A 26,483-nucleotide genomic window follows, 5' to 3' on the forward strand; every position below is an offset into this window, starting at 1 on the left:
AGATTATTTAGGAACAAGCATGAGTATATGTTCTGTACTACATGGAACTCTATAAACAATTCCATCTTCAACTCTATGCAAATAATGAAATCAAAACACCTTCTGTCAAGCTTAAACTTTCATCAGACTATTTTCTTTCTACAGGAAGTTTCTTTCATATTTTAATATAATACATTTTTTTCCACATACAACTCTATACCTAAACATATTTATATTGAGCTAATGTTTTTTGCAAACCATTTATATACTAGATCTCAACAAAACAGTTTTGATGAACAAAATATATCACAACTTATTTGTAAACAGTATTCTTAATAGTGTTTCACAGCTTACTGAATTCATCCTGTAGAATTCAGTGTAGGATAAAAATAATATGGTTATTAAAATGGTATACCTATAGAAAAAACTAATTCAACCAAATATTTCATATCATTACTCGATTTATTTTCAAAAAACACAGGACGACCACACTCGACTGATCTGCTGTAAGAGATTGAAACATCTACAAAATATAGCTTTATTCAACTTTGCTAAGAGTTTTTTAATGAATTACAAATTTTCACTTTTATCTTTTCATCTGAATAGTATGAATTTTATACGTAATCAGATTAGATGAGTTCTCCCACTAACACTGCTTCAGTACCTTTTTTAACTTTAAAAATATTGAGGCTCTATATTAGAAATGCACTCATAGAAAAAAATGCTTTTTACTCAGGTAATTTAGGTTGTTCGGCATCCTGTGTATTTTAAATGGAGCTGGAGCGAACTGAAGTTAAAGAAAGGACAAATATTGGTCCAAGCGAATATACATGAACTTTCAAGAAATCTGAAGTTAGCAAAGGTGACAAAAATCGGTATCAGCTATAATGAGTAGCAAAGGTGACAAAATTGGTATCAGCTATAATCGGTAGATGCCGTATGTTAGAATTATTTGAATCTAATTTTTTTCCACTTTTATAAGTTACATTGGTACATGAAAATATAAAATATATAAGAATTCTAAAGACATACTATAACACATAAACTTTGCACATCCAAGCAGCCCAAATTTCCAAATAAGAGTACAACACTCTGAAAACACTTAATCTTTTTAAGATTCATATTATTCCTATGTACTGTTGAATTATATTTAAATTCTATTAACTAAACCACCTAGCACAGAATATTGAAGTACAATTACATCATCTTAATAAATTATTGCATTCAATAATGACTGAGGATGCGGGATCCTATGAAACCACTTCAATAAGAAATTAAGGTAAGATATGTCTTACCTCAATATTCTGTACAAGGTATTTTATTTAATAGAATTTAAATAAATAAAAATATATATTGAATTAAAAGGAATTTTTCTGACAGTTTTCATGGGATCAGTGATCACAATAAGTCAGAAGTTTATTGTAAAATGCTGATGCTTCAGGAATTAATCATAATAAATAGTGCAGGATGCTAGTAGATTCTTTTAATTAAAAAAAGTTGAGAGGAACATTTTTAAGCTGCTCACTTTCAAATGAGCACACCAATCAATAATATTACTGGTAAACATACCCAAACAAGCAGAACATATAATTATTCAAATTCATATAATGAAGGTTTTAAGCTTAATACTTCTTAAATCAATTTACATTTATATCCTAGAGTACATCTAAAAATAGATATCTCAGTGTGAAAGCATATTCATAACATAATCTCTAACTTTTAAAGTAGTTACTACTTTAAAAGTAGTAACTGAAGGTTTAAAGTAGTAATGAAGGTTTTAAGCTTAATACTTCTTAAATCAATTTACATTTATATCCTAGAGTACATCTAAAAATAGATATCTCAGTGTGAAAGCATATTCATAACATAATCTCTAACTTTTAAAGTAGTTACTACTTTAAAAGTAGTAACTGAAGGTTTAAAGTAGTAATGAAGGTTTTAAGCTTAATACTTCTTAAATCAATTTACATTTATATCCTAGAGTACATCTAAAAATAGATATCTCAGTGTGAAAGCATATTCATAACATAATCTCTAACTTTTAAAGTAGTTACTACTTCCCTACTTTTATGCAGACTTAAATTTATCAATCCTAACCACATCTGTATCTTTAAAATTAAAGGCGAAAATCTTAAATAACTAAATCTACTTTTCTATAAAACATTTACTTACCAATACAAGCATTTCCTGCTGGTACAAGCTGATAGTTTGGTGGGCATTGGCAAATAAATTTTCCTACTGTATTAATGCAAGTACCGTACAAACATGCCTGAGGACTTTCACATTCATTTATGTCAGTGCAATTACCTGCCAAACAAAAACAACATTTAGTATAAAAGAAACTGTATAAACTACATTAGATGATATAAGAAAATCAACTGGTTTTATTTTCATTTAAGCCACTGAAAATCATAGACAGATTGCAAGAGTAAATTTAAAATTTATAATTGTTAACATCACAATATGAAAAATCGTGCTATATCTAGAAAGTATATCAAATATGTTTTCAAGCATACTCTCTTTTTTTATCAGATTACTCCATAAGGAGAAAAGTATTCTCCAATGAAGGGGAAAAACAGCATTTGGTAGTAAATAAATTATCTGCTACTCCAGTCAATTATTTGACTGATCCATAATTACCACTTTGGCAAATAGAACTCTAACTTTTGTTAATGTAACAAGCCATTAAAAAAAAAAAAATAATAATAATAATGAGAAATAAATGATCTCCAAAAAACTGATAAATTTAAAAAAGAAAGAAAAATCCACATCTACACAATAATTCTTTAAAAAAAATAAAAATAATGAACAAGAATAACAAATTCTTTTTATTAATACTACATTTATCAGATTAAGAAATGCACACAGATGCACCACATGTGTCAGAAAAAATGAAAGAGAAGTCAAAATAATCAGCCGACCAGAAAGCATTAAGAAAAAATTTGCGTTGTCTGTTCTTGTGCTTATAAACAGACAATTGTTTAGTTACATGAAACAATTAAATAAGATTAAAACATATAATCAAAACTGAAAGTACAATAGAAAGAATGATTAGTTAAGTTTTGTAGCAGATGGTGATTGTATAAAAAATCAGAGTATTAAAACATGAGGTTAGCGGCTCATAAATATAGGAAAACTGAAGTTACTATATTACCAAAACAAATAAAGTGAAACCAAATATAGAGTATCTAACAAAAAAACTAAGTTGTTAGAAAGTGAAACAAAAGTTTTAAAAGAACCAGTTTTTAAAATAAAGTAGATAAAAAATTGATATCTTAAATAAAAAAACTTAATATGACTGCAAATGCTATTGGCGGTAACTTTTTCGAGCAACCATGGTTTTTTAAACAAGGCTGATAAGGTCGGAAAAGTACACCTTATCTTCACATGGTGCGGTTGGGTAGATAGATTATAATAGCAATATTATAACTGAACTAAACAAAGCAATCCTTAAACTATGAGATTGTTTCTTGGATTGTCAGAAGACCATCCAAACAAATAAGTATAATATAATCAATTATGGTAAGTGCTTTACATAGAAGATTTACCTCAAGAGAGATCAATCTTCCGTTGATGGTGACGCATCAATGCAAACTGAATATTTGGATTTTTGGGTGCACAGCATGAAGTCAAAAGGTTGAGATGGACAACTCAGAAAATACATTAACACTCAACAACAGCAAAAGACTAATAACATGAAATAAAATTAAATTCAGAAAGATTAACTACATCGCCACTATGAATGTCCAATCACTGCTGAAAGTGGGAAAGCTTAAAACTATAAAAACTTTCTTGAGAAGAAGTATATAATGATCACTGCAGTGCAGTAAAGAAGATTCACAGACAACGATCTGTTTGAATCAAATGGGTATAGAATATTATAAGAGTAAATCCACTTGCAAGATACTTTCAGGACCACCAATTTTCGAAAGTGGATTTATATTCAATTATACAATCATTGACTCTATAGCGAATTTAATCCAACTGATGAAAGAACATCAGCGTTGATAAGTAGATTTTATACCAATAAAATCTAAACTATGCTAAATGTTCATGCACCATCTGATAAAAATCAGAAGAAAAATGAAAGACAAAAAATAGAAGAATATTAGGAAAAAGTGGGTATTTACCTGACAAGAATTCCAGTAAACAATACCATAATTCTCACTGGAAATTTTAATGCACAACTAGACAAAGAAAAAAATATAGAAAGTACATCAGCAAATATTTCGCACGTAACAAAATGACCAGAAATGGGCAAAGATTAATATAGTTACGTGAAAATCATGATCTGAAAGTGAAATTGACAGCATTCACAAGAAAACCTCAAAAGTTAATAACTTGGGTCTTTCCCAATGTAACGTGCAGAGATTAACAATTTAGAGAACAATTCAGAGATCACATAACTGTAAGTAAGAAGTCCTCAGAAAAATTATAAATGTACAAGTGATAAAATCAGCAAATTTAGAGTCAGATCTCTTGCTAAAATCACAATTGACCTAACATTTGATAAACATTTAATAAAACTAAAATCCCCAGAAATGACATTTACAAATTGAACCCAATAACATTAAATGATGAAATTTAAAATAAAATAATGGTCAGTTGGCGAAATCTAAAAACCAACTTAGTGCAATCAGCATTAAAAACCAAAGAGAAGAAACCTCTTGGTGGAACAGAGTGTGGAAAGCACTAGAAGAAAGACAGTCATGGAGTATTTGGAATAGTAAAAAAACTACTCAACTTAAGATAAATTCTCAGAACAAAGGAAAATTAACATCAAAATATTCAAAAACAAGAGAAGACAATTCATGAGAAATGAACTGAAGAAAATGTATTGAAGAATTTAGCAAAAATAACAACAGAGAATACTATCAAATATTCAAAAAACAACTAACAAAATACACTCCACCAACACTATTAACAAAGGATCCCAATACATGCAAACTAGCTTTTTGCAAACAAGAAAATTATAACATTCTTTACACAACTGCTTTACCACAAGAGAAATGGATGTTGTCAGACAATCGAAAAGAGCATCAAGATTCACAGCCACCAAATGTAGAGGAAATTAAAATAATTATTAAATTACTCAAAAATCACAAAGCGTTGGGTGAATACAGAATAAAAACTGAACTATGGAAATGCCAAGATGGTGATATCCTAGGACATTTGGTGAGGGTCATTGGGCAGATTTGGAGAGAAAAAAAGTGATAAGTCTGATCCCAACAATTATAGAGGAATCTCACTTCTGCCGCTAACATATAAAATTTTATCTAAGGCCCTCTAAAAGCAAGCTGAAGAACTGTTGGGTGACTATCAAAAAGGATTACGGAGATCCAGATCATGTGCAGAACAAATTTTGTATTTGAAGTCAATTACTGATAAAAGGAAGAAATGACAAAAGAATACAACAATAACATTCATTGATTTTCAGAAAGCGTATGAGTCTTTTGATAGGTTCTCATTAATACTGACACTTCTGGAGTTAGAGTTGGACAATACAACGACATGCACTATCAAAGATATTCTCACTGACACAAATTTCAAAGTCAGATTTATGGATGGATGCATTCCCTACAGAATTTGGAGTAAACAGGAGTAATGCAGGGTGATGGCCTCTAGTCATTGCTTTTTAACTGTGCCCTGAAGAAGGTAATAAGGGCGTGGAGAAATGGAGAAAATCACCAAAGGGAGAAAGTTAGGAATAGACAAAAACAAGATCTATACAGATTGTCTGCCATTTGCTGACAATATTGCTTTGGACCACTAACGAGGAAAATAGGATTACAGATTTCTCATTCCAAATCAGAATTTTTAACCAACAATAAGATAATGACATACCAAATACGAATTGATAATAAAATTAAAAAGACAGAAAATGTTAAGTATTATTGGTAAGTGGATCACAATAAACAATAATGAGGGGGAAGCACTCAGGAGTGACCAAAAGAGCAATGAAGCTTACTAAAAATATTTACAAGAAATCACTATTGCATGTTATTAAACTGACACTATCAGATAGTAATAAGAATAGAAGTGCTGTAAGGCATAGAAATGTTAAAAATGTCAAATAAATTGGAACTGGAGTTCAAGTGTTAGAAAGACACTTCATAAGAGGCATCCTTGGACCAAGAAAGGAAAAAATCTGACCACATGACTTCCTTGTACACCTCTTAAATTATATACTCATTTTTTTTTAAATGAAAGGTACATAAAATTTTATTTCATTAGTAACTTCTGATATTTTTCATTTTTTTTTTATATGGTTATTATTGAATTATTACTTATAAGATTTTTCTACAATCAGAGGTTAATAATTATTAATAAATCAATATATTTAATTTCTCATTATACTAACGAGACAGTCATGACTGTTTTTTTTTTTAATTTTTAACTATGATTTTTTAAACTTTTGACTTTAAATATATTAATTTTAACTCCTGATGATGGCTTCCGGGTAGGCCGAAAGATCTAGAGTACATATCAATGTGCTGGTAAGGTGGATTACATTAATTGTTAATTTATTCAATATATTTAAATTAAAAAAAAAGTTAGCAAAAAAAAAAAATAGGAGATGAAGTCTAATTCAAACCGATGTGCCTTCCCCTTGATCCAAATATTTCATTAATTAAAATTTTATTACTCTGGCTATAACTCTGGAAACAATGAAAATAAGTACCACTTATGATATATCATTGAAAAGCTCTCAATGAGAGCTTATTACTGCGGTTAAGTAAAAGGCCAATATCCAAATTTGTTTGGATTTTAGACTTTTGGTTCAGTCAACTGCAATCAAAAGGGGAGGTGCACAACTAGATGTTACAGAAGTCCTAAATCCAAAATTTCAGCATCCTATGGCTAATTGTTTTTGATTTATGCGATATACATACATACATACAGACATTACACCGAAACTAGTCAAAATTGATTCAGGGATGGTTAAAATGGATATTTCCATTGAAATCTGAAAACCAAAATTTTTCATGATCACAATACTTCCTTTACTTTGTACAAGGAAGTAAAAAAGAAGAGTTCAACAGACCAAGGAAGAATGAAGAAATATACTTGAAGACAGAAAACATACTTCATGTACGAAGAAATGAAGATTGGCTTTTTTTGGATGCCTAAATAGAATGAATGTTAGAAAAATTGCTAGACAGATTTATAATTTATTGGCTGAACATTACACAGAAGGACTTCAAACAACTAAAATTGAACATAAAAGATTTTAAAGATTTCCAGGAGAAACTTAAAACACTAAAAATATCTGAAGATCCGATGGACAGGAGGGCAAGAAAAGTATCACAAAATAAAGAAGAATTAAGGAAATTAAGATCAGAAACTCTCAAAAGAACATGGAGACAATTTAAAAGAAAGAGAGAAAGGGTACTCTTAAAATGATCAAGAGGGCCATTTGAAAAAGAAAATATTTAATATTCTGTTATAATCTTATTTATATTCTCCCGTATTTATATTCTGCAATTTGTTAAATTGTTTATAATTAATACAGTAATTGCTTAAATTAAACATGTTAATACATGTATTTTTGATGTTTAATATCTTTGTTTATTTCTGTGAGTCTAAATAATATGTAAATGTACTCGTATAATTTGGTATGCTTTTGTCAATAATGGTTGGCAAGATGTTAATTTAAAAATAAAAACTTTTGCAACATAAATCTGTTATTTGTTTGTTAAATAAAACTTGAAAATTGTTAATTATTCTAGTTCAGATGGGAAAGACTATTCTGAAGACAAAAATATGTATAAATACAACAGAAAAGACTGCTATCAATATTTACTCTCTTGACCGTAATGGAGTGTTTGCTGCACACAGCTTTTACAACTAAAATTTCATTAATAGAATAAAACTTAATACAGTGAATATACATACCACCAGAGTTATCCAACTGATACCCTTCATTACATTCACAACGAAACATTCCAAAGACATTTTCACAATGTCCAAAAACACAAAGATTATTAAACATCTGACATTCATTAATATCTGAAAGAAAACAAATGTTAATAAATAATATTATTTTGCGATTACAAAAAAATTAAAACATAACATTTTCATAAGTAAAATTTAAATATCATTCCTTGTTTAAAAATCTGATGTAGACACCATATGGCTTCCTTGTATGTCTATTAAATTACATATACACATTTTTTGCTGCACTTCATTTAAACTTATTTCATTTGAAAGCGAAATATGATCCTCCAATTCTTTAATAAAATGGACAGTTACACAATTGCATTGTGGTAGACACCACTTTGCATCACATTTTTCTGTGATGTCCGTATCAGCATTTTATATTAGTTTATATATTAATTTTGTTTCATGTCGCTCAAAGTAGTTATGTGGTGTGAGACTGTGTCGGAAACATAACCATGCACACATCAGTTCGAATCCGACTTTATATACTCGTACATAGTTTTAAATTTTTTTTTTTAAATTTAAATATGGATTCATTAATAATTACTGATCAATAAAAAAATATAACCTCTGTAAAAATATTAACATCAGTATAAATTTTTGAATTAAAATGAAAAGAACATAATTTCACTAACAACTTCTGATTTTTTTTACAATCAGAGGTTAATTATTAATAAATCAATATATTTAAACTAAAAAAAAAAAAAAATAAAAAAATAATATGTATATTGAGTTGGATTCAAACTTATGCGATATGCCTTCCCCTTGTAGGATCAAAATATTTCATTAATTAAAATTTTATTTGGCTATAACTCTGGAACCAATGAAAACACTTATGATATATTGTTGAAAAGCTCTCAATCAGGGCTTATTAGTGCAGTTGAGAAAAAGTCCAAAATCCAAATCTTTTAAAATTTGGGCTTATTTTGACAGTTTTGGTCCAGTTGACTGTAATCAAAAGGGGAGGTGCAAAACTAGATATTACAACAGTCCTAAATCCAAAAATTTAACCATTTAATGCTAATGAGTTCAAGTAGCTAGTGGCAGTTCTCTAATAACAACCACAATTTTTACTACTCACAAAGTGCTTGGAATCCTTCTAAAGACGTTTACAATTAGCACAAGTCAGATCCTATGACTTCTTGGGACACTCATCTTGTTTATGTCCTTCATTCCCACAATGAAAACACACTGCCACAGACTTGTACAAAACTTTGCCCTATGTCTACTATACTGGCAGCACTTGAAACACCATTTAACATCTAAATACTCTTTGACCTTGCATAAAGAGAAGTCAATGAACAATCTGGCCTCTGAAATGAAGCTTTTAAAAAGATCAGAACTAACTTCAAGCACACCATGGTAGCGCTTAGCCTTGCATCTACCCAATTTAAATAATAATCGACATTTGGCCTTAAAGGCCACTTCAGTAATCTGAGCATTTTGCTCTCTTACAAGAAGAACCATTAACTCCTCCTCAGATAAATGCTGATCGATGACATAAACAATGACCCTGGGACACCACTTCCTCTGTGGGGTGACTTTCATGTCAGTTTTACTGACCTTGAGGGAGTGAGAGATCACCTTAATAGTCTCCTTGTCATCGGTGATAAACAAGTAAACCCTTTTTCATTTCACGTATGTCACGAATTTTCAGGCTCAGATGAAATACGACCTGAAATTCGTTTATCTCTTTATTGGTTTACTCAGTTACACCTTCCTTGAGGTTGACAAACATGACCTCTGGCTGTTTTCATGACAGATTGGTCTCCCTTTTCTTGTTCATTTCAGCATAACTTTTCCACTGGAACTGCACTGGCCGTGGAACCGGAAAGGGGACAGAAACAGTCTCCTTCATCACAACTTCCCTACCCTCAATAAGCTTAAGGTTTGTTTACAAAGCAATGTAAACAAAACAAACATAAACAGCCCGAATCAATGAAAAACAATCAGCCAATAACAAGCCAATTAGTCCTAAACAAGATGGTTGCCAATGACAACCACTAAAACAAACACTAATTATGATAAAACTAAAAATAAAAAAATGTCAGAAACTAAATAGACCTAAAAATAACATAACCAACAACAGAAGGAACTGTAATTACACCCCCAGGAGAGTGGTTTTAAAGAAGTCAAACCACTCACCAAGCTAACCTAGATAGTCTACCTACCTACGCAGTTAATATATGAAAATAATTTAAAATTTAACAATAAAAACAATGAAGAACAAGAAAACCAATAAAATCTAATCGTAGGAATCACTAAGTATTAAACAAACTATAACTGGTGATTTAACTACAAATCATCAGAGCCTACACGAACACAACCTTCCACACTCGCGCTGCGTGTTGAACTTCCTCGCAACATGGAAGAAAGAAGCATGACAAAATTTTGTGTTTGACTTCAAAAATCTTTAGTTGAAACTTATTCTGCAATACAGCAAGCATTTGGTGATGAAATCGCATCTCTTACTACAACATACACATGGTGGAAGCGGTTTAAAGAAGGTAGAGAGTTGTTGGATGAGGATGAACAAAGCAGGAGACTGTCAGCAGCTCTTTACGACAAAAACGTTGTGAAAGTGCATGCATTCCTGCTCAAACAACCTCATCTTACCCTTTGGGCCATAGCAGAAGGGGTAAACATCAGTAAAGATGCAGTATATACAATTCTAAAAATTTGAAAAGGTGTGATCTCGTATTGTTCTACACTTCTTGACCATGGAACAAAAACAGGTGTGTCTTTCATGTGCTCAAGACTTCGTTGAAACTGCCGATAGTGACCCAAATTTTTTGCAAACAATTGTAACTTGGGATGAAAACTGGTGTTTCATGTATGATCTGCAAACAAAGCATCAATGCGCTGCTTGGTTGAGTCCTGGAGCACAAAGACCGGCGAAAGTCAGGCAGCAAAAATCAAGAGTGAAAATCATGTTGATTGTACTCTTTGACTCAAAAGGGCCTGATTCATCATGAATTTGTCTCAACTGGTCAAACTGTGAATTCTAAATTCTATTTGGAAGTAATGAAACACCTGATGCGTTGCATTCATCAAATCCGGCCCGAGTACCGGGATCCAGGCAGTTGGACTTTCTTGCATGACAATGCCCTGGCACACATGGCAGCAGTTTTAACATGTTATTATGTCATAGATCAAATCACCACCTTATCCCAGCCGCCCTATTCACCCGACTTGGCTCAAGCAGAGTAGTTTCTGTTCCCGAAACTCAAGTTGAAGATGAAAGGCTGCTTTCTGACCGGCTCTACCAGCACTGCAACAAGTGTATAACTACAGAAGGGTTCTATGTAGAGGGCTGAAGTGAATGAATTTGTTAATCTTTAAATCTGTATTTTTATTTAATTTAGTCTGGGAACTTTTCAGAATACTGTGTATAGTTGATTCTTTCTTTTGTTTAAACATTTCCTACGATTTATTTTTTAAATTTTCATGTACATAGATAAAAAGAATACTTAAGTTAATAATTATGTAATTGAAATAAAATTTTGATGAAAAACGGCTGTGTTAAATAAGTTGTATTGACAGAATATGTATGAGTTTTTATTTAGACATCGCAGATATTTAGAGTTTTAGAATTTTCATTGTATAAAGTATAAAAACAGAACATATGTAGAGGAATTCAAATCAGAGTCTTTGAGAGGGTTAGTGATACTTGTTCACTTACTGAACTGAAATAACAATATGAAGTATAATGTACAAAAATAAAACAATATACATACCAATACAAGCAGTCTCACTACGTTCATCAGGGTGCATAAAGCCCATTTCACACTCGCATCTAAATGACCCAGGGTAATTTAAACAATGGCCATTTTCACATAAACCATGATCTTCTAAGCACTCATCAATGTCTTGGCAAGAATAACCATCACCACGAAAACCAGCATCACAAACACACTGATCATATAATAAGTAAAATATAGAAAAGGTTATTATTATTTTACTTAACGTAAAAATAACAAAAAGAGGAGGGATAAAATATGAATAAATGAACACATAAAATTTAAAATAATGTTAATCATATGTTAATTTTGAAATGATGACCATAAACCAAAATTAACATATGCTCAAGGAGAAAAATTTGTCGTTACTTTGATAAAAAAAAAAAATGTAAACATTTAAATAAGCTAAATAAAAATTCTATTTCAATTAAATTTGTATGGATAAAAAGTTTTCTTCTTTGTTGAATTGAAATTATTGCTGAACAGCAATTATAAAAATTATATTTATAAATATCAAAATTATCTGCAAGATTAAATACCTATATAAATATTGAAATTTGTTGTATTTTGTGAGTGGTAAAAATAGACTGTAAAATGACAATAGAGCAGCATATGTTTATCTTATGGTGTTTGGTAGAAAATAATTAAACATTAAATGAAACATTTGAAGTTAGACAAAGGTCTAACATAATAACCTAAGAGTGGTAAATCTTGAACACTATTACTAATGAAGATGTAATAATTGTTACTCAAACAACTGTTCAAAACCCTGCAAAATTTGTATGAAAGACATCTGATGTTTGGTATTTCATACAGTAGTATGAAATACTACTTTAGAGAGTTAAGAGAATATGGTGGGCTGCCACTTAGAACTTAGAACATGTGATCTTAAGAATTGAAATGCAGACTAAAAATAATAACCAACCTAATAGAACAACAAAAAATTCTCATAATGAGTCTGCAGGAAATAAGAAACACAGACTAGGGCGCCATAGAATCTCAAGGATATAGGCTCTATAAAAGTATACCTGGGAAGAGTGATTAAAAGTGTCCCACAGTTTAGAACCGGCTTTCTGGTCAGCCTCAAAATAATAAACACTGTGCAAGAATTCCAATCACAATTTCCAAGAATCTCAACATTCACCCTAAAAACATCTAAAATAAAATCAACACCATAATAAATGCCCACGCCCCCACTAATAATAAAATTAAATCTCCAAAAGAACATACAAAAACAGAACAAATTCTGCGACCTACTCAACCAGACCATAAATAACAACCCCAAAAATCATGTTAAACAACTAATCAAAGACTTCAATGCTCAACTCAATCATGCCATTCAACAACGACAACTAGATGTCTTCAAAATTAAAATTAAATTCACTTCCCAAAGGAAGCAACAAAACCAAGCCCTTCTAACACCAAAAGAAAAATAGAGCCTACTCAACTAATCAAGAATGAAAATTACCAAAAAGAAATTGAAAAAATAACAATCATGAATAAACTCAAAGACCTAGTCAATAACCTTAAATAAATCAAAGAAGAATTGAGTTCATTAAAACCCTGTAATAAACATCAATGGTGGAACAGCAAATGCAATGAAACAGAGGAGAAGGGATATCAAGCATGGCTATTACACCAATTCCGAAAATCAGAAACATCCTTCCAATATCTAGTAAAACAAAAGAAAAGAAACATCCAAACTGTAAGTAAAATAAAACGACAACACCCATAAAGACTCACTGAAATCAATAGAAGAAGAATTCAACAAAACGCAGTCAAGAGACTAACCTTCAAAAATACGAACCCCCAACCTTCCAAAAAGGATGAAAACCATAATCTGGCTATATCAATCTATTTATAACAATAAAGACAACATGGAAATCCTAGCTAGATATTGCAACCAAAATATTAACTCCTAGATTGTGAAGAGATGACAGAACTCCTAAACTTCGACACCAGCACCCTAATAACAACATCACTGGAAAACATCAACCCACTCACAGTAAAAGAAGTATACCAAACCGTGGCCAAGATGATGAATTACAAGGTGGTAGGAGATCAGACCTTTGTAGAGACCTGGAAACATGCAGGAATACCAGCAAAAATCACCCTTCATCAACAGCTTGTCAACATCTCGATCAAGGAAAAACTACTAGAACACTGGACAATAGCCCTCATCCACCCACTACATAAAAAAAGCAGAGAAAAACAGACCCTAATGATGTAGCGGAATCTCACTCCTAGACACAACATATAAAATTCTTTCAAGAATCATTCTCAACAGGATCAGTTTACAACTTGAAAAGGAACTAGGAGAATACCAGGGAATTTCAGACCCTGGCAGAGACCAGATCTTGAGTCTCCAACTAATAATGGATTATAACAGAAAAAGAAGCAGAGACACACTAATAACAGTTTCTAAACTTCAAGAAAGCATATGATTGCATCCTCATAGAATCCCAAATAAAACTTCTAAGACACCTTCGACTAAACCCCAAATTAATAAACATGATAAGATTGATCCTCACAAACACAAAGTCAAAAGTGAAATTCAGAGACGAACTTTCAGAAACCTTTAAGATCAAAACTGGACTGCAGCAAGACAGTGAACTCTCACCACTACTATTCAACTACACTCTGGAAATTATAATTAGGGCATTTCAAAAAATGTCCTCCAAAGATAAAAATAGGGCAAAAACTCAAAACTAACTGCGTTGGTTTCACCAACGACTTGGCACTATTAGCAAATGACATCAACAAAGCTAAAACACAGATATTAGAACTTCAAAATGTTAAAAATAAAACTGGTCTCAAAATATCATTCGAAAAGACAGAGATTATGTCCCAAAAACTAACACAATTAAAAGAAGTAAACATAAGTGGTAATAAAGTCAAAATAGTACCCCAATTTAAATACTTCAAAATAACAAACCTTGGAACAAACAACTTAACAAAAAATCCTTGATACAAACAAACTAGCTAAAGCATAAAAATGAATCTGGTACACCTACACTAAAAAAGTCTATCCATAAATGCAAAAATAAAATACTATAGTAATAAAACCAGAAACAACATATGCAGCAGAAACACTTGCACCTGAATGAACAATCAAAGACCGATAGATTCCAGAAAATCAAAAGAAGAATTGGACGAACCTGCATCAACAAAAAGTATCAGAAAGATGGACAGAGATAGATCATGCCCAACAAAGTCTTGTACAAAGAGTTAGAACCCACGTGTAAGAGGAGATTAGGATTCTTTGGAAACATCATGATGATGTAAGATTCAAGACTACTTAAACAGCTGGTACAGCACAATCTTGACTCAAAAAAACACCAAGACAGGATGCAGATCAATCAGAGAAATAAGAGGGAAATTGACCTTACACCTGAACACACAGACAAGATAGAATTAAATGAAAAAAATCACGGAAAAAACATTCACTTCACGCTCACATGAAAAAAAACTCATAACACGAACATTTTCAAAATCAGAAAGGGTATGGAGATCAAAACATATGAAAAAGTACTAGGAGGACCACAAGGCCCGAACACTCCCTTCAAAGATACTTGGATAATGGACTTACTAAAGTGATCCTATGAGGTCATAAATGAAAAAAAAAAATCGTTTTGGAAGTTAAACAGCTTAATGAGTGTCAAATACTTATGGTATTTTTCATTCTAACGAATCATTAAAAATAAAGTTTCACACAAATTTTAAGATGTTTTTAATGTTTAAAAAAATAACTGAAATAGAATCTTATATTAAAAAGAATAAATTTTGAAAATTAAAGATAACAATTAATACAATATTTAATTCTGAAGCATCCGATACAGCAAATATAAGGTATTATTCACACCTAACTGTTTAAAAAATAGCTAAAATTAAAACTAATTATAGCAATCACCTTTTTTTACTTTCATGGTAAAATTTATTCAAACTCATCAAAAATATAAATCTCCGGAGTAATTGAGGAATAATATAATAGCAATAAGTAAAAAATTAGAACTGCACAAAATAAACTTCCATGTTATCGTTATTACGGAGTAAAAGGCAAAAACACATTATAAACAGCCTTGACTTTGTTACACAGTGCAAGAATTCCTTTCCAAACTTTTGGGAATTTCCAAGAAAAATTTGCACTTCTCAATGTAAAAAATTACAAGCTTTTGGGGTTTTCAAAATTTAAAATTCTGAAACTGGTTCAAAACTTTTTTCTGAAAAAAAAATACTAACAAAATCCTCATAGAAATACTAGAGCTATCAATAAAATTGTATTTTTTTATTGGTATATCAGTGTATGCTTTTTCAAATCACATTAATGTCTCTGATGACTCTTTTTAAAGTAAATGCAAAATTAGTACATCTGTGCACTGTTCAATAAGGGATATTTTAGATTATGATATCGCATGCATATTATACAAACACAAATATATCTGTATTGAGAAGAAACAAAATGTGTCATCAGATATGTTGTGACATCGTGAACAATGTCAACTTATAAAATGATAATTTCCCTGTCTGAATTTCTATTTCAAACAGAAAACACTGATTCCAGTAATTTATATATATATATATATATATATATATATATATATATATATATTAATATTATATGAAATATAAACCATAAAACACAGTAATTAGATAAGTTAAGCTTACAATATTTATTTCAACAGAGCCCACATCTTCAGTTGATATTGAATTTATAACAACATTAAAACAATATTCATTTTATAATTCTTTAAATTTGTTAAAATTGTTTTCTGTTTTAAAAATTTTTTAATTTATTAAGAATGTATATGCAGATTCTGCTGTCCAGTAATGGAATGATGTAATATTTAAAATGTAGTATTTAACTGTTCATTATTATATATTATATAGCCATTATTGACAGTTCTGGAATAATGATTCCAGTAGTGGACAACAAAATTTACACATATATTCACAATACAAAATTTCAAAACAGAAAACAATTTAAAATAGAATTACAGATTTTTAAAAGAATTACATTTTAATATAATTATAGAATTCAATACCAATAGAAGGTTTGAGATACCACAAAAATTAATTATTGGAAATAATTATGGTAAGTTTAACTTATCTAATTACTGTGTTTTCGTGGTTTATATTTAATTTTTATACATTTTCTGTGTTTTGATGGTTTATATTTATTTAATATTAAATTGTATTAGCACAGCGGTCAGTATGTTAATGAATTATTTGAATTTTCAAGAAAAAATAATAAATAAAATATATAAATATATTATATATATATTTATAAATATTATAATGTTATAACAATATTATTATATATAATATTATAATTTATAAATATTGTATATATGTAATACAAATATAAAATCACTAGAAAATCAGAAAATTTTTAATTTTTAAATTTTTCATCTGCAAAATTTATGAATAATAAAAAAGATGACTGACTATCAATCCAATCTATGGATTTAATAGACTTGACTATTCAAAGATTTGATGCGGAGTTAACTGAAGTTAAATTCATGTTATACAAATTAGATAACATAAAATACATACTATCATAAACAATTGGAGATTATTTTTTTCCTAAATTAAAGATTATAATTTTTTAAATCCTTGGACAATTAATATTACATGTAATCCAGAAAACACTACAATATCAAAACTAAATATTTACCTTAAAGGATCCATCTGTATTAACGCACTGAGCATTTTGATCACAACCTCCATTGTTAGTAAGACACTCATTGATATCACGACAATTGACCCCATCACCAATAAAACCATCACGACAACGGCAAGCAAAGGAGCCCTAAAAAATATAATAAAATAACAATATAAAGTAACTATAAATATTCAAATGAAACTAACAACACAAACAAATATTGAAATTATTGTTATACTATAAAAAACTAACATTGAGATTAAGATGAACTCTACTGTTATATCAAATAAGCAAAAATTACTAGATCCCAATAAGAGATTTCTTTGTTTTTTAATATTAAAACATAAATTTAACTCTGTTCAGCCTTTTTTTCCTTCAAAGATTAGATTTTTTATCTTTAAAGAAATAATTCTTACTTATACATAAAATAAAAATCATCCATGTTCTTTTTTAACACTAACATTAAAACCATATGTAGTTTTTCCACGTGTAACATCTGATTATCAAACTTTTTTTCACATACCTGTAGTAAAACAGATGCATTTGATGGTTTAAACAATGCAGTCTTATTTTAAATTATTTAACTGCACTTGGGAAAAAGCAAATCATATATACCAGGTGACTCAAAAAGGACATCACAACTTTAAAAGCATGTAAAAATTTATTAAGTATATAAAAATTATTGAAATAACTTACAGATTCAGTTGAGGTCTCATTTCATAGCAAAACACATCAAGTTTTGACTCACTTATTTCATTAGTAATGAATTTGGCCACCAAGGCTGACACCAATGTTGTTAAAAATGGATATATTTACTGCTGCAGAATGTGCTTGCTATATGTTTTTTTTTAGGATTTACAGTCAACAACTGCAGTTCAAAGGAATTTTCATAGACAGTACGGTAGGGACCCTCCTAGTAGGAATACAGTTTACTCTTGGCACCAAACTTTTGTTGAGGCAGGATTTTCTGTTAAACATACATAATCACTAGGATGTCCATGTGTCCCTGACACTGCTGTGGAACAACTCAGAGGAAGTTTTGTACGTAATTTGAAGAAATCAACTCGACATGCATTACGTGAGACTGGCATTCCATAAATAACCGTTTGGCGCTTATTACGTAAATGAAGCCATACAAACTAACAACATGGTTCAACATAATACAGATGATGACAAAATTGCTCGGCTGCAGTTTTGTGTGGAAATGACAGACAATATTACAGACAACAATATGTTTTTATACAATGTAATTTTTAGTGATTTGTCAACATTTCACATCAGTGGCTAGCTGAATGCCGATAACTGCTGAATATCGGGTAGCAAAAACCCTCATGAAACTTTATAGTACATTCATGATATCCTTAAGGACAATGATTTTTGTGTCCAAAGCAAAGAAAGACAGTACGGCTTGTTCTTCTTCCAGGAAGCAATTGTAAATGGTATTGTTTATCTGGTCATGCTTTAAAATTGTCCAATTCTTCCGATTCCTCAGTTAGATGATGATGACCAAGATAAACACTATTACTATCAACAAGATAAGGCACCATCTCACTACTGCCTAGAAGTCTGAGATTTTCTTGATACTCAATTTCTAGGTCGGTGGACTGGTCTTGAAGGTCCAATTGCATGACCATTTCCACCCCCCAGATTTGACCCAGCTAAATTTTTTCTTGTGGGATTTCATTAAAGATTGGGTTTATATACCACCTTTGCTTGCTGACCTTGTTGAGCTAAGACTTCGAATTAACGCTGCAGCTGCAGAGGTAATGCCCGACTTGCTGGCAGTATGGAATGAAATCGACTTCAAGTGGGATGTATGTCACATTATAAGTGGAAGCCACATTGAACCAAAGTGAATCTTGGGTGACAAGTGATATATTTTTCTATGAAATGAGACCTCAATTGAATCTGTAAGTTATCTCAATACATTTTTATATGTTTTTAAATTTGTGAAGTCCTTTTTGAAGCAGCCAGTATAAATAATTTTTATGTTATTAATGACAATTTTGTTGTTGAATAATTTCATCTAAATCAGTAGGATCTTAGATCTCACAAGAGATTGAAACACACCATAGACTCAAAAATATGCATAGAAATGTAAGCATTAAGCTTAAGCCTTAAGCCTAGATAAATGACAACATGTTCAAAAGTATACCCACAACTTAGAAAAAAAAACTAGTTTTTCAATGTTTCTCTATGTGTGATATTAAAATAACTATCAGTTAATTATTAATAGAGGCAGTTGTGTTTGAGACATTCTTGTAATGTGTCCCAACCCTGAATCTTTGCACTTTTATATAACAGTCTTCACCATACAGTCATATCCAATCCAGTTACTAACTTATTGAATTTATCACTCACTACTTTACAAATCAGTCCCAGACGTTTCACTTAGACTCTTCTTTTAAATATTTGGAACCAATTTTAATCCATTTCAGATGCTGGTCTAGTGTTCCAGTGTTTGAAGACAGTTACCATACCACAGTTACAACACAGATGAATCAAGATTATTATTTTTATGCTTTTGATTAACAGAAAAATTCCAAGCATCCTCATGTTTGCCAAATTTTCTTTATTAAAAGTTTGTATTCTTTCATTAAATCTGGGACTTAAAGTATCACTTGTTCTGAAAGATATTTTGTGTAATTCAATACACAAAGAAAGTTCTTTATCATCTATTATTACACTTATAGAAACCCTTCTAGTGTGAGCTGGATATGTCCACAGATGTCTTGTTTTTACCAGCATAAATTTAAGCTCATTTTATATGTTTCTGTTTCTATAATTTTAATGACTTATTTCACTGTAGTAATAACTAACTCTAGTCATAATGTTATCAATCATAAATATGCATATTCAACTCATCTTCAAAATATGTAATCTTAGGTTTATTTTATCACTAACATTAATCAAAGACATATTTTTAAACTAAACATTGTTGTTTTGTAGTTATTGCACTACACACAATTACTTTGACATTTTTGAATATTTCTTCTTCCATCCTCTCCAATTTTTCAGTAATCACACTTGTTCTTAATTTCCCCTCCTTACAATGCATATCTTTTTCCCTCACTACTGCATTTACTATGAAATGATCTGGGTTACAATGGGTGTACAACAACTTCTAGTACTAGCAAATATGTTGGCCAAATGAATACAACCTTTTGTTTATCAATATATGTACTGATAAAACATTACTAATAAAGTAAATACTACATCAGCCTTTGTCTGTTATACCATCATAAGATTTAGTAACTTCCAACTACCTAAGTTAGCATTTGTGTTGGAACTATAGACACCTAGCAAAATCTTTCAACAATTTTTTAAATGAATTCTATCAAGATATCCATTTCTATTAGATTTCAGTGTAATGTAAATTTAGTGACAATTTTTTTTTCTGAAGAATATTTTATTAACTATAAACTAGTGATTCTTAAAATCAAAATTGTAAGGGATGATACACATGGTTAATCAGACAGATTATTATGCATAGATTCTGAAACCAAATTGTAGACTATAAAATATATCTACAGGCAAATATTGACTCTCTGACTACAATATAGTCCTGAAGAAATAATTTGGTTTAAGTTAAAGAAACTATAGAAAAAATGAAAATAAACAGATGGAGAAAAGAAAACAACAGAAAGTTAAAATTTTAACAAATCATAGGTAGAGGATTACAAATTAATACAAAAGGAAATTCAATTGAGAATTAATAAATGAATTTAAGAAAAGGAATAAGTAAGGCAGGAGAGATAATATTTGATAGAAAATATGAAATTCTAAATTTATAAAGACAGGAAACTGTATCAGCTCTTTAGAAATTTTAAGGTACAAAAAACAAAGTAACACTGTTAGTATAAAGGTGTGTTGACAAAAAAGAGATTCTCTACCAGTGATATACCGGGTGGTCCATTTAAATTGACACACATGTATATCTCAAAAACTACACATTTGAGAAAAAAATGTTTCCCATTAAAGTTTTTCCATTTCAAGGGGGAAATACGTTCACAACCTATTTTGTCCTTGATAAGGTCAAATAAAGGTCATTTCAAGGTCAACTTTTTTTTGTATAGGAACCTATATTTTTTATTGATAAATAAAAGTTTTTGAAAAAAGAAATAAAATTTAATTTCAGACTTTTTTTTCTAAAATTGATAGTTTTTTAGTTACTCATCTTCAAAAATGCTGTAGGCCCATAAATTGATATTTTTAGTTACATTACAAGGCTCAGATGACAAGTTACATCCAGCTGACGTTAAATTTTAAATTAAAAAACATTAAATTTTAAATAAAAAAACAATCAATGCAAACAATAATGAAGAAGAAAACAAAAATAAGCATGTAAACATCAAAAAACTTTTTAAAATAGCCTAAAAGTGAAGTTTAAGTTGCAAATGACATTTGTCTAAGTGAGTGTATTATCAGCATCTTCAATTACTTTTTTTATTACTTTGTTACTCACCAACTATTAATAAATATTAAATTATTTAGTTTTCATTTACTGGAAATTATGAAGCGATTTACAAGTAGAAAAAAAATGAGGTAATTTTGCTTTAAGGGGATGTCACCAAAATGTTGATCAGACAATAGCTTTGTATGCTCTACGATTCCCTGATAGAACTACTCCAAGTCGTTCTCCTGTGTACAGAATTATAAAAAAGTTTAGTGATGCTGGAAGTGCAGGAGCCAAAAATAGGAACCGTCAAAATACTGTGACAGCAGAAAACAATGAAATAGTGGGGGCTGTGGTGGTCATTGTAGATCCTCATGTTAGTTCAAGAAGAATTTCGTTCAAGAAGAATATCTCGAACTCTGAGATATAAAAAACCAGTGTTCTGAGAATATTGAAATGCCTGAAATTCCATTCATACCATATTTCACTTACTTAAAAGTAGTATTTTTTTTATGGGAACTGAAAAAAGTACAAGTAGATAAAATTTTTTTTCTTAATCTTCTATTTTCCGAAAAATCAGATTTTACTTATCATGGAGCAGTAAACAGACAATATGCGTTACTGGGCAGTGCAAAATCCATGGTGGCTGAGGGAAGTAGAACATCAATGTCCACGGACTGTCAATATTTGGTGCAGAATCATAGGCTGTACATTAATCGGACCGCATTTCTTTGATGGAAATTTGAATGGAGAGAAATACGCAGATTTTCTAGAAAATCAGTTGCCTTTACCGCTTGATGAACTACCCTTGGAGAAGAGAAGGACGAAGTGGTTTCATCATGATGGCTCTCCTGCACATTATTCAATAATCATTAGAATAATTTTGGACCGCAAATACAATGATCGTTGAATTGATTGAGCTCATCCAGTTCATTTGTCTGCTCATTACCCCAACATTACTCCAGTAGACTTTTTTTGGGGGTTATCATGGGGTTATCTTAAGGAAAAGGTTTACCTAGAAATACCAACTACCCCCTGAAAACATGAAAGGGCATATAACAAACGTCTGTAGAGATATCAAGTGAAAAACTCTTCAAATGTCCATGGATCTTTTTAAAGCATATCAAAATATGGATAGAAGTAAAAGGACACCACTTCGAACATTTGTTGCTGTAATTTATGTAGAGTAAGTTTTTGTGATTATTTTAAATAAACAGCATTAAAAAAATGTTTAAAGAATCAATAATTCATTAAACCAAATATTTTCATAGAGTCGACATAACTTAACTGACCGAAGCATGCAAAACATGTAGGCTGTGTACCATACTGGTATGTACTATTTGATTAAAAAAGTGCATTAAAACTTAAGTATTTTATTTGGGTTAATCCTTTAATTGATTGTTTTTTATTTAAATTTAAATTTTCTTTAATTTCAGATTTAACATCAGCTGGATGTAACTCACAAGTTGGGGGCAGACGTAATGAAACTTAAAACACCAATTTACAGGCCAAGAACATTTTAGAAGATGAATAACTAAAAAACTATCAGTTTTATAAAGAAAAGTTTGAAATGAAATTTTTTTGCAAAGAATTTGATTTTGCAATAAAAATTATAGATTCCTATTTAAAGAATGAAATTGACCTTGAAATGACCTTTATTTGACCTTACCAAGGACAACATAGGTTGTGAGCATATTTCCTCCTTGTAATGGAAAATTTTAGTAGAAAACATTTTTTTCTAAAATCTTTAGTTTTTGAGATAAAGATGTGTCTCAATTTAAATGTATCATCCGGTAAACTAATAAAAAAGTAATACTGAGAAGGAAGCAGCATAAAGAAAAAATGAAAGTAGTTGTTACATAGAGAAGAAAGACCTAAAAAGTGGGAGGGATCTATAGAGAAATTACACAAGGAAACCATCAGATCGAGGTTTGGAGGACAGAAAAAATTGATGAATTAGAGGGAACTCCATCTTGAGAGCATAATATGATTGAGGTCTGAAAAACTGAAACAGAAATAATGCAGTAGAGATCAACGATATATTATCATTAATATTGTTGTATTTGAGAAGCAGGGTGAATAGACTATGTAGATTAGATTTTTGAGTTTATAATGGTGAAATAACTGCAGATTTAGAAAAACTTACTATTGTTAACACCAAAGAAATCAAGGCAGATAATCATGAGAATATCTCTCTATTACCTAATGTCCTATTCATATAATAATTAAGAAATTTTACATATGAATAGAATGTGTAACAGAAGGCATACTAAATGAAGACTAGTTTGGTTTCAGTTAGGGCATGTATTCAAGGCAGGTCATTCTGACCCTCCGAATAATCTTAGAAAGCTAAAACAAATAAAGCCACCTACATGGGATTTGTAAATCTGGAGAAAGAATTTGTTAACATAGAATGGAACAAAATGGAGAAGTAAGAGTTTAAACAAAATTGAATTGAATTATAAAGAATGGAAACATATGAGAAGTGATCCTGCATATTTAATTTCTGAGCGTATTGTCTCCCACATGGTGATTAGTATAAAGTACATAAGTAATAATGTTAGTTCATGGTTTAACTAAAGACTGCATAAACCTCAAGCTGACAAGCAATTTGTTGGTTGGTCTGTGAGAAAATAATAATGATATAAGTGTAAATTTTGGTATAAATCAAGTGATTAATATTTATGTTATGTTAACATAAAATTTTCTATAAAAATCTGAAAACTACTACTGAAACAATGGAGCTGTTGAAAGGGGCAAACACTGTAGAAAATCAAGTCAATGTGAAAATAATCAGGTCTCTAAGTGGCATAAGAAATTCAAAGTGAGCAAAATGTGAGAGGCAATTTCAAAAGCAGACAGCCAAAAACTAAATTGACAGATGCAAATGTGACCTGATATGTTCTACTACATGATTAAGTGTAAAATTAATAACTGATAAAATCCAAATGAGTAAAAAAACAGTCAAGACTATTCAGATTTGACTGAAGAACTGGGCATGGTAAAGACTTCTGTTAGGTCAAATATTTTTTAAACATCATTAACAATGGCAGCTTCAAGATGCAACTAATCTCTCTGTGAAAAAAAAACTTGTGCTTCTGTAGTAATTAAAGGTGATGAAACCTGATGCTTCCAGTACGACCCAGAAACAAAAATCAGAACTTACAGTGGAAATTTTTTAGTTAAACATTCAAAAAAAAAAAACATACATGTCATATTTGCAGTTCAAGACCATGCTGGTACTATAATGGTATGGTTAACCAAGAATTAATTGGAGAGGGATAAATGATCAACCAACAATATAAGAATGAGATAATTATACTAACAATAATAATTAACATATATAATATAAACAATATGAGATGAGAGATTTCCATAATTACACAGATATTAAAACTGAATAAACAGAAAAAATGTCTTACAGGATTATTGATACAGTCAGCATAAATATCGCAGTTAAATGTGCCAAGTTCACACTCGTTATCATCTGAACAGGCAGGCCCAGCCTCTGGTTTTGCAGAATAACCCTCCTCACAACGGCATAAGAAAGAACCAATGGTATTCATACATTCACCATTCCCACAAATGTTCTTATCCTTTTCACATTCATTTACATCTAAAATTAAAAAAAAGAATTGTGTTCATAAATAAATAAATGTAATATAAATATCAATTTATTATTTTGTTAGTACCAAATTCTACACTTTCAACATTTTATGTTATTTATTTTATTTGTTTATTAAAATAAAGGGTTTATTGTAACATTGTTATAAAATACTGCTTTTTGTTCAAAGAAACTTAAAAGTTCTTTACTTTAAATCTTCATGTCATGAAACAAATTAAATGGAAATAGTTAAATTTTTATTTTCTGTTGTTTCAAACTTTTAACTAACGTATTCTCACAAAAGGGCAAGTAATCCCATTTAATAGTGTCAATGAGAGAAGGTATTGTTGTTTATAACAAAAAATGATACCAAAATTAATTCTAGGATTCATTTTTTACTTGGTAAGATGAATATGTTCAACTCTTCATGTAGGAAAGTAATTGGTTTCAAATGAAGAAATCTTATAAAGAATCTGAAAGAAAATCAATGAATCTGCCAACTTTTAAGCATTATCCTTAGTTTTTAACTTCATGTAGAAAGTAGCATCTGATAAAAAGCTTCAGTTAAGAACTTACTATTTGTGATCATATCATATTTTGGTATTACTATTCAAATTTAACTGGTGAGAATGATTTACCTTATAACTTAATTTATAATTAAAAATTAGTTTAAAAATAAGCCTTTTATTATAATAATTGTTATCTCTTGCTCTAACTCATATTTTCATAGCCAATTGGATAGTCTGCTGTTTTAACTCTACTATTGCCAGGATATTTTTCTTATATGACCTTAAAATGCCACCTATTATTTAACTGGGTACGTATATAGTCCAACCCATATTTTAGCAATATGCTATCTATTTTTTAAAACGTTATAAGTTGTTATTTTATGTCGAAACTGTATAATATATTTTTTCAATAATAGAATCCATTAAACGAAAAAAATAAAAATATATTTCCACGCAATTTTATCAAAAAAATTTTACTTACCAAAAATCATTTTCCAAATTTTTCAATTTGCTGTTCCAATTTTTGGACCCTTTTTTCCCACAAAAAAACAAATCTACTTTGATTTTGTCTAAAATTGCAAAGTTTATATATTTTACACTATTTACAAGCAAGTAGTATTATGAGTTCAAAATTTAAAAAAAAATGTGTTCT

General features: G+C 30.1%; 1 protein-coding gene across 1 annotated transcript in view; it reads right to left on the minus strand.

Moving 5' to 3' along the window:
* LOC142327385 (fibrillin-1-like) overlaps nt 1-26,483 on the minus strand; it is a 339,860-nt gene that overhangs the window by 113,138 nt on the left and 200,239 nt on the right. The window contains exons 27-31 of the mRNA XM_075370397.1: nt 25,141-25,334; nt 17,335-17,469; nt 11,658-11,835; nt 7,876-7,989; nt 2,152-2,286 (exon numbers count right to left, since the gene is read on the minus strand). Coding sequence (XP_075226512.1) covers nt 2,152-2,286; nt 7,876-7,989; nt 11,658-11,835; nt 17,335-17,469; nt 25,141-25,334 — 756 coding nt within the window. The remainder of the gene's footprint in view (nt 1-2,151; nt 2,287-7,875; nt 7,990-11,657; nt 11,836-17,334; nt 17,470-25,140; nt 25,335-26,483) is intronic.

Source organism: Lycorma delicatula, chromosome 1, assembly GCF_047948215.1.
Source record: "Lycorma delicatula isolate Av1 chromosome 1, ASM4794821v1, whole genome shotgun sequence".
NCBI lineage: Eukaryota > Metazoa > Arthropoda > Insecta > Hemiptera > Fulgoridae > Lycorma > Lycorma delicatula.